General features: G+C 39.7%; 1 protein-coding gene across 1 annotated transcript; it reads left to right on the top strand.

The window, feature by feature from the left end:
* The first annotated feature begins 230 nt into the window (after nucleotides 1-230).
* On the top strand, nucleotides 231-8,415 carry mtfp1 (mitochondrial fission process 1). Its single transcript, XM_035906873.2, has 4 exons — nucleotides 231-349; nucleotides 4,164-4,291; nucleotides 5,585-5,817; nucleotides 7,277-8,415. Exons 1-4 carry the CDS (start codon nucleotides 280-282, stop codon nucleotides 7,341-7,343), a joined length of 498 nt encoding a protein of 165 aa, XP_035762766.1. The 5' UTR covers nucleotides 231-279; the 3' UTR covers nucleotides 7,344-8,415.
* The last annotated feature ends 958 nt before the right edge of the window (nucleotides 8,416-9,373 follow it).

Raw genomic sequence — 9,373 nt, 5'->3', positions numbered from 1 at the left:
AGTACCTACTCGGATCGATACGCCAACCTCGAATGGTTTTCCATTACAAATAACGCCGCTGTCCAGCCAGTCGGTGGCATATAGTCTGACAATGTCACATTTTATTACCTTCTGCGATCGCATGGAAAATCCTGAAAACCTACACTGTAATATGTTGCTGTCGCCCTGTGTTGGCTCGCAGGCACAGCAGATTGGTCGGCGGAGTGGATGTTGTAAAAGAGACCACGCCCCCTCTCAGAGTTTGGCAGCGGGGCATGGTGTGAAGGAAGGCAGGAAACCATGGATCCCACTAAAGAACAGCTGGAGAAAACGGTGGACATTTATCGAGATACCTGGGTCCGCTTCCTGGGTATGTGTTGTTTAATTGGTTTCTGGTTACTTGCGCTAAATTCACTGCCAGGACAGAGTGTGGACCAAATGCTAACTAGCTCGGAGTTAGCAAAGGCAGCTAACCACTCTCCTCAATATCTATTTATAGTAAAGTTGCTTGTTCAAGGTCGTTTTATTACTGCATGGTATAATTTTGAAGCATTGAAGGTATGCTCGGCAGTGTCGCGGTTTTGTTTCCACACTGTTATGTAAGACGCAGTGCGCTACTAACTCCACGGCGTGAAGTTGTCCCGGTTAGCCCTTAAAATCACTCAGTGAAGGCAGTTGACGAGCAAGTTGAGACAGTGACTCAACCACTGAGAAACGGCAACGCGTGATCCTATGAAAGGTTAGTGTATTTCTCCCTTTACTTCCCCATCTCTACCAGCTATTACAGCGAGGGAGGGCGCGAGCAGCAACCAGTCCTGAAGGGCATCAACTCTGCAGCTGTTCCCACAGGCTACATGCCTCCTCAGCTTTCATAACATATACTAGGCAGCAGTAACACGGTAGTAGCAGTGTGTATGCGGCGTAATGTGCATTCCTGTCATTTTTGTATGTGTCAATATGCCGCAACAGTGAAAGCACCTACATGTTAATTCAGCTGCAATAATGATCTTATTACGATGTGTGCCGGTATTCATGTGGATGCTACTTTGACTTTAACTTAAAAGCACTGAAGGTCAAGCATGCCACTCATGGCAAAAGCAGTCCTCCACCTGACAAAAACCTGAGGGTTGACTGGAACGTGAATAACAGAGGCGGATACTGTCCCAGCGTCCAGATTCCCCAAGCTCCCAAGGTGAACGGGCAGAGTAACCTGCTGGACACAAAGAATCTGCTGATAATTTCCTGGTGACAAAATACAGGACACCCCCTGAGGTCAGGTCCGAGCTGTTTTGGCAGCACGAGGGTGACCTAAAAATATTAACCATCAGTTTTTTGTTTTCCAGCTATATTATTCTGTACATTAACCCCCTAGGACCTGGCGTCCACATATGTGGACATCACATTTTGGGTTATTTAGCCCAAAATACTCAATTTTGCTCTACAAGGGCCTGATATCCACTCACGAGGACATTATACTGCTACTGTTCTATCGAAATTTTAAATGAATATCTGCATATGTGGATCTCATTTTTCTTAGAAACAAAAATCGGGTAAAAAAAAAAAAAATCTGGTAATTCTTTGTTTTTACATTCATCGGGCTTCAATATGGCCAAATATCAAAGAGAACTTAAAAATGCATGCTGTGGAAGAGTTCGGGTTATAGGAGGTTAAGAAACATTACACATTTCTACATGAAATTATTATTAATATTACATGTCTCCATACTGCGATGAAATTGCCAGGTGGTGGTTATCCAACTCAAACTTAACTGATCTTAATTATAACAAAATAATCAGTTAAATTAGTAGGAAGATCCATTAATGACCTTTGAGATTACCTAAATTCCTTACGTTTGGTTGTTTTAGAGATATTTTGAGCATGTTACCACAAAGTATTGAATGGCACACTTTTCCCCCCCCAAATCAAAGTGTTTTGGCAGTGAAACACGGGAGGCTATTTATTGGTGGATGGCATTAGAAGAGACAGTGGCTTGTCTGATGTGCTTCTAGATTAATATCAATTTACTTTTATAATCTGATGCTAATAAATAATGCAGCAGAATTGCCCCGCTGCATACGTGAGCACTCACTAATTGTTCATGGAAATCTCTAAACGTCACTTTTATCACTCACGTCCTGCTATCTTTTTCAGCATTTGTGGTCCTTATCTCTGCTGCTTATCTTATCTTGTGAGCACATAAAACACACCCAATCTCTCTAACTAACGTTCCTGTCTTGCTAGGCAAACAGTAGTCATGGCATATTTTCTTATTAGACAGTGCTTTCTTAGATTACCTCATCAGTACACCATTTGATGGCATGCACTGTAGAAAAAAGAAGGGCTCTTATCTTTTGGTTAATGTTACCCTCACCTTCTGGTCCAAATCCAGTTGCTGATCTGGGCAGTAACAGTCAAATATTTAAAATGAAAAAGTGTACCATGTGATGAAATCTGTGAGTTTGGGACGTAGCCATGATTACTGCTGTGGAGCATCCCCCCTTCTTGTAACAATAGTCCATAAATGTCTGGGAACTGAGGAAACCAGTTGCTTGACTTTTGGGAGAGGAATATTGTTCTGTCCTTGTCTGATATAGGACTCTAGATGCTCAGCAGTCCTGGGTCTTCTTTGCTGTATTTTTCGTTTCATGATGCATTAATTGTCTTTTCAGTTGGAAGAAAATCTGGACTGCAGGCAGGCCAGTTCAGCACCTGGACTATTTGACTATGAAGCCATTCTGCTGTAATAGACACAGTTTGTGGTTTAGTATAGTCCTGCTGAAGTATGCAAGCACTGTCTGGATGGGAGCATGTTGCTCTAAAACCTTTCAGCACTGGTAATGCTTTTCCAGATGTGCCAGCTGCCAGTTCTATAGGCAGTAATGTACCCCCATACCATAAGAGATGCACGCTCTTGAACTGTGTGCTGATGCTGAAGTCAAATGGTCTCTCTCCCCTTTAAACCTTAGGAGACAGAATCAAAATGGAAAAATACACAGAGATGAGTTGTGAAAAATGACAGTTTGAGTTATTTTTTAGATATCTCACTGCAGTCTCAGTGTGTCTCCTTGCACCTGTGCCTCAGCAAGTCCTGGATTGTCAAAACAGTCATTTTCAGTTTGGGTAAGTGGAGGAAGTAGCAGGAAAGCAAATTTAGTAGGTGGAAAAGGTTAAGAAGGTGGAATTGTGTGGATATTGTCAAAAAACCAAAACCCAAAACAACCTTGAAATGACTGAAAACCAGTGTGAGCTATGTTAAAAGCTGCAGCCAAACCAATTATGCATATACTTGAAGTGTTGCAGTTCTTGTTTGGACTGATTTTTATTTCTATTATGATGTGATCACTGTCGGGTGTGTTTGGAACTGGTTCAGACTGCAAGGCATTTATTCCAGTTCATCAACTTTTGCCATGGCTGGTTTTTGTAGAAGGTCGTCTTGTGGCCTATGTTCTTTGTGAAAACACCAATCGTAACATTAGAAAATCCATGATGTTTGCCTATACTTCAATCAATCGCTTGGTATTCGGTAACCTCTGTCTTTTGTATACAGTTGTTGCTACTCTGACTGCTCTTTCTTTTAGTTTTATGTGACATGTGGTCGAGACAAAAACAAGCACTACATCGTGTATACTCAGACTATTTTTGATTACATGGGATTTAGCTGATTTTTGATGTGTTAAAACACAAAGCTTGTGACAGACATGTTGGCAGTGCTTGAACAGTAGCTTCAGTTTTGCCCGCAGTACCCTTGATGTAATCATACAGCGGCAGCAGAATTTGACTCCACCACGCTCCACTGGTTCTGTTGTCACTGAACCAAAGATAATGCTTCTGTGTGACTGGTGTTAATTGTACCAGTGATGTTCATGTACTATGGGATATGGCGCAGGTGACTTCTTAATAAAAGATCTAGGAAGTGTAAGTCATTCCACCATCATTGGAATGGAAATGGAATGAGATACAGCTGTTTATTAGCCCCTTCGTTTCAGGATTTGTATCCTGTCCTGCGATCTAGCTTATAAATAAATACTGCAGAGATCCTCTATTTTGAATATCATAAATTCTTTATTATTATGAACAAAAGTTTAGAACTGTTAATTAGCTTTCTGCTCTGGAGCTTCAGCACCTGATAGGCTATTGTGTATGTAAAGCAGACTTAGAATGCATTTATATCTCTGTTCCCACAGGGTATGCCAACGAAGTCGGGGAGGCCTTTCGTGCTCTTGTGCCAGTGAGCTTGGTATGGGGCAGCTATGCTGTGGCCACTGCATATGTTACTGCTGATGCCGTGGACAAAGGGAAGAAAGCAGCTGTGGTAAGATATTGCCATTAGTTTATTGTATCTTCATTAATAAACCTTATAGGGTACATTTTCATTTTTATGTAACAAGGAAAGGGTTTAAATACATCTTACCTTTTAGTCACTTTAAGTTGAATTCTAATTCGTTTTCCCCCTTGCTGAGATTCATTTGTGTTTGTCTGACTTCTATATTTACCAACTACCAGGTGTACATTGCAAGTTTGTGCGTAAAAAAGCAAGCCCTAGTCACATGTGCTCAGGATCCAGCATGGTAATTTAGATGTGCAAAGGTCTGTACAGGCTTGCAACTAGCTGTGAAAATGAATGTAAATTCGCTCATGTTCTCCAATAGTCCAGAACACAACACTTTCTTTCCTGTATTTACTTTTATTCCTCCCGCCCCAGATACATCTGGCCAATAAGCAGACTGGACATTCTCACTTGGTTTGTAGTAACACATGTTAGTTTGATTGGAGTTCCCTTGGATTTTTCTGTGTGAACAGAAACCAAACCACGGAGAAAAGCTACAAGTTTGCGAACTCATCATCTAAATTGGACCATAATAAATTAACCATAGATGTGAAAAAGACCTTAGTTGATCCGAGATCACTGGAATGGATTTGATCTTGAGGCATGGTGCTTTATAAGTGTTTTTATTTGAACAGTTTGACTTTTACATACTAAAACTGGCAAGTAAATATATATGTTTTAATGGGTTATAAGCCCCACAAGTGTCCACTATCTGAAAGGATCATAAAGAAACACAGACATGTTTCTACTTTCCTCTTATTGTTCTTTTTTTGTATTCTTTTTTCTTCTTGAACCTCAAGGCAAAAAATTCTGAAATTTGTCCCACTGATTTGCTAAACCAAACTTGGGACATAGACTTGGCGCACCTTTTTTTCCCTCTTATAACCATTTGGCACAGCTGTAAGCAAACATTTACTATCTCAATAAATGTCTATGTGTCATGATGTCCACCTAATACGAGATCTAGGGAGACTGTGCATTCCTTGTAACACCTCATAGTTGCAACTGCAAAATTGAATTTGATCATAGTTTAAAATAAATGAATTAGGAAAGGAATAAAGGAAACTTTTTTCTTCATTTTTTGCAAAAGGTGGTACAAGTGATCTTCAGACTAAAAGAGAATGCATTTTTTATATTGCTGCTTGTAGCTTTTGGTTCAATTGAAAAGTCCAGCTAAACTTGCTTATCCCCTTCACTGCTTCTTGAAACTTTCATCATTAACTGTGTTTAAAACCTGTGACAACCCTCATTTTTCCAAATATCCAACTGTGTCTCAAGGCCCATGGGGACAACCCAGGGAGGACAACAAGGGTTGCTGTGGCAGTGGTGGACACATTTGTGTGGCAGGCTCTTGCATCCGTGATCATCCCAGGGTTTACCATTAACCGTGTGTGTGCCACGTCGCTGTACCTGTTAGGAAGGACCACGAGGTGGCCATTACCTGTCCGCAAGTGGACCACCACTGCTATAGGTCTCTCTACAATCCCCTTCATCATCACTCCAATAGACAGGTAAGCACAAGTTACAGTATATTCACTCACTCATCCAAATCATTGAATTCAATGGCACTTCCTGTTCCAACATGACTGCATACCAGTGCACAAAGGAAGGTCCATAAAACATGGATCTTCCAACACCTCACAAGTGGGCTTGTGGAAGAATGATAAACGCACTCCTAAACCTTGTGGATAGCCTTCCGGGACTGACATCATATTAAATCTTATTAAAGCCTGTGTTGTATATGTTTAAATAGATTGTTTTTAACACGATTTTTCAAATGTTTCTACTGTAAAACGTTTAGTGGCTCAGCAGTATTATGTCTTCATGGGATTTGTCTTTCCCCAACAAATGTCCTATTCACTGCTACTTAAATAAAGGATAAAATATACAGGGCCCAGGTGTTTTGAGACATGTGAGACACATGAAAGAAGAAATGCATTGCTTGTTTTTTCATTGGACTAGAATAATGCTAGATGTATTCCTTAAAATACCTAAAAAAAACAAGCAAAAAATACAAAAAAAAGTCATGCTAAAAATTCAGAAATATTTGTAAAAATGACACCTAAATAGTTTAAAGCTTTTAGTTTAAAGAGCTGAAATGTTTTATATCATCCCTTGTTGATGAAGCCTGAAAAGTTTACACTACCCTAAGCACAATGTATAGTGGTCATTAATAATAAAAAAAGAGGAATATTAATTGGTGATTAATTTTATCCCAAAGTTTGGGGAATTTCTTTGTTACAACCAAAACATTAAACACAAAGTTAAAAAAAAAAAAGAGCCTTAAATATCCATCTATTTTCTGATAGTTACTTGGTCTCAGGTGCAGCAGTCTGAGCGGAGTTGCTCACACCAACTCTCCGAGGCCACCACCTCCAGGAGGATCCTCAGGTGGACATGCCTGAAACACCTCATCTAGCATACGGGAGCCATCCTGGCCTGATTCCACAACAACCTTAACTTCCCCCCGTAGGTGCAGAGGAGCACCACTCTGGTCTGAGTCCCTCCCCAACTAATGTCTTCAGCTTGTCTATAATGAAAGAGTCCCTCCCTTGGGGGGAAGCCCCACCACTTGTAAGGGCAATCTCATCCTTTCTGACACTACCCAGGTTGATTCCCCAAATAAAGAACTTGATTAAAACAGAAAAAATAGATTAACATAAAGGAAAGGATCTCATTAGTAAAAACCTAAATAAAATACAGCAGAACAGAATAAGAATCTCAGTAAGTTAAAAAAAGCAGATAAAATAAGAGAGGTTATTTATTTAAAATATAGGTGCTGCACAATATTACATGTACAACTACCTTCTCTTTATAAGCAAATTCAGCCGCTATCACTCACTGATAAAACGTTGCATAACAGCAGCCGTTGAAAGCAGAAGTGTTCTTTGCAGCACTTCTGCTTAGGAAATGGAACCAGAAATAATTTCATTGTAAATAAAAGCATTTTCACTCCCATGTTTTCTGCAGGTCAGTGGATTACCTGCTGGACTCCAGCCTTCGGAAGGTCTACGGTGATGAAGAGAAGCACAAATAAGGAGGGATCACGGAGGACAGACTGTCACCCTTCTAACTGAGCAGGAGTCCAGTCTGTCTGCAGACCATTGCTGATGTATAAAGAAGGGATCCATGAAATGACATTAGTCCACAGTTAGTCAGATAAACTATAATACTGTAGTTTTTTTTTAATTGCAGAACTATGAAATGTACTACATTAGTTAAGATAGATAAGAAGTGAAAACCGACTGTGTGAAATATCCCTTTTGGGGAATTTAAAACTCTCAGGGGCGAGCTGGGTGGTGACAGCAAAATATTTAAATGGGTGTGATGGGTTAAAAAAAGTACTTTACATAGTACAGTGAACCTCTGCTCTTTGGGAGCGGTATACATATATATATTTTTACCATACTCCTGTTATCTTATAGAGACACAGCACAATGTGAACTGTTACTCTGAGGCTTCACTTGTTGTATTTATTAGCCATATTCAGCGGTACTGTAATGACAGGCCAAAAAGCCATTCTGTTATTCATTGCCAACTTAAAGTTTGACTTTGTTTTTGTCCTTTTTGAAAGGGTTTTCTTACTTGGAAAGTTAGTGAAAGCATTCTTTACAACCATCTGTGTATACAGTACCAGATCAGTGTGGACTACAGTGTAATTTACTGCAGTCTGAAGATGTTAGATCTATAACTACATGTCTCTCTGGCACCAAGAGTGTTGATTCCTGTAGGCCTCGGATTAAACTGATTGATCAGACTTTGAATGATCACTTTCCAAAGGGCCAGTGTAATAGGTTTGCTAAAAACGTTTTAAGGGATTCAGAAATATGCAGATACTCTGTGCTTATAAGCAGTTCTTTATGGGCTCAAAATGTGGTCATAAAAATTTTGTACTTGTAAATCGGTTTTGTATGTGTAAAAAAAATTTGTGTGTGTGTAAAAAAGATTTGTATGTGTAAAATAGATTTGTGCGTGGACTTAGCCAAAAAAAATGCTGCAAGTTACAAGTACGAATTTTGACCCTATTTTTCTTCCTTTCATCTGATTGGTCAATGTCATGTCAATCACAAATGTAACAATCCAATCAGAGACAAATCCTGATTTACAAGTACAAAGTATTTATGACCACATTTTGAGCCCATAGTTCTTTGAGACGTCAAGAGACGTGTGCTGAATCTCATGCTGAACTATGCAAGGGAAAAAGTAACTTGCCAGTAAATGGACATCGTTTTCCCGTCTCGTGAGTGCGCACAAATTTTGATGAAAATGTAGCGCGATACTTTGATTAGATGTCACTTTTTTAGCTGAAACACTGAGGTAAAGGCCATCAGCAATAACTTTTGTTTAACATGTTTGTGTCATGCTGTGTTATTTTTGTCAGTGAGGGAAAAGCCTGTGATGTTTCACGTGGTGACACAAAGAAGTGATGCCAGTCACAAGATCACCTAAGCACTGCTTTGTTTTGTTTGAGGGGGTTTCCATTAAAACACATACTCAAATCTCCAGGATGTGCAGTATTTAATGTTATCATCTTACTGTAAGCACGTTTACTTTGTGGTGTTTTTCAGCCTGATTTTAGTCTTATTTTCATTTGTAATACCAGGAAGCGTAGAGGCTCTGAAGTCTGCTTGCAGTTAATGTACTGATCAGCTGTGCTAAAGGGAATCGGGACACTTGAATGACATATTGATGTCATCGATTACACCAGTGCTTTTCCTGCTGTGACATGTCAAAATGCCTGCCTCGATTACAAAGTGTACCGGTGCCACCCTTGTGAAAATGCTCTTATTCAGTTTCAACATTTCTGATTTGCATGCTGCAAAAAAAGGAGGGGGGAGGGGTTCTTTAAAATGTATGTGTGATTTGTGTGACTGTGTGTTACAAGCGGGAATAATGAGTCACAGTTTCAGCCTTAACTGACAAAAAAATAAAAGGTCAAACCTCAAACTTTCGTTTACTGTAGTTCACAATATGGAGTGTGATGAATGTTAAAGCTCCATTCATTAGAGTGGATATCTGATATTAAGCAGTCCTGTTATTCTGTACCAAAGCTGTAACGAAATAAAT

This window comes from Neolamprologus brichardi, chromosome 7 (assembly GCF_056152115.1).
Source record: "Neolamprologus brichardi isolate AB-2024 chromosome 7, ASM5615211v1, whole genome shotgun sequence".
Classification (NCBI taxonomy): Eukaryota; Metazoa; Chordata; class Actinopteri; order Cichliformes; family Cichlidae; genus Neolamprologus; species Neolamprologus brichardi.
This window is presented reverse-complemented; position numbering and strand designations above follow the sequence as displayed.

Bases quoted from the DNA above. Each gene is read 5' to 3' on its own strand.
- mtfp1 (XM_035906873.2), top strand. From the start codon at position 280: ATGGATCCCACTAAAGAACAGCTGGAGAAAACGGTGGACATTTATCGA. The intron at 350-4,163 runs GTATGTGTTGTT...CTGTTCCCACAG, and splicing joins TACCTGGGTCCGCTTCCTGG to GGTATGCCAACGAAGTCGGG. The intron at 5,818-7,276 runs GTAAGCACAAGT...TGTTTTCTGCAG, and splicing joins ATCATCACTCCAATAGACAG to GTCAGTGGATTACCTGCTGG.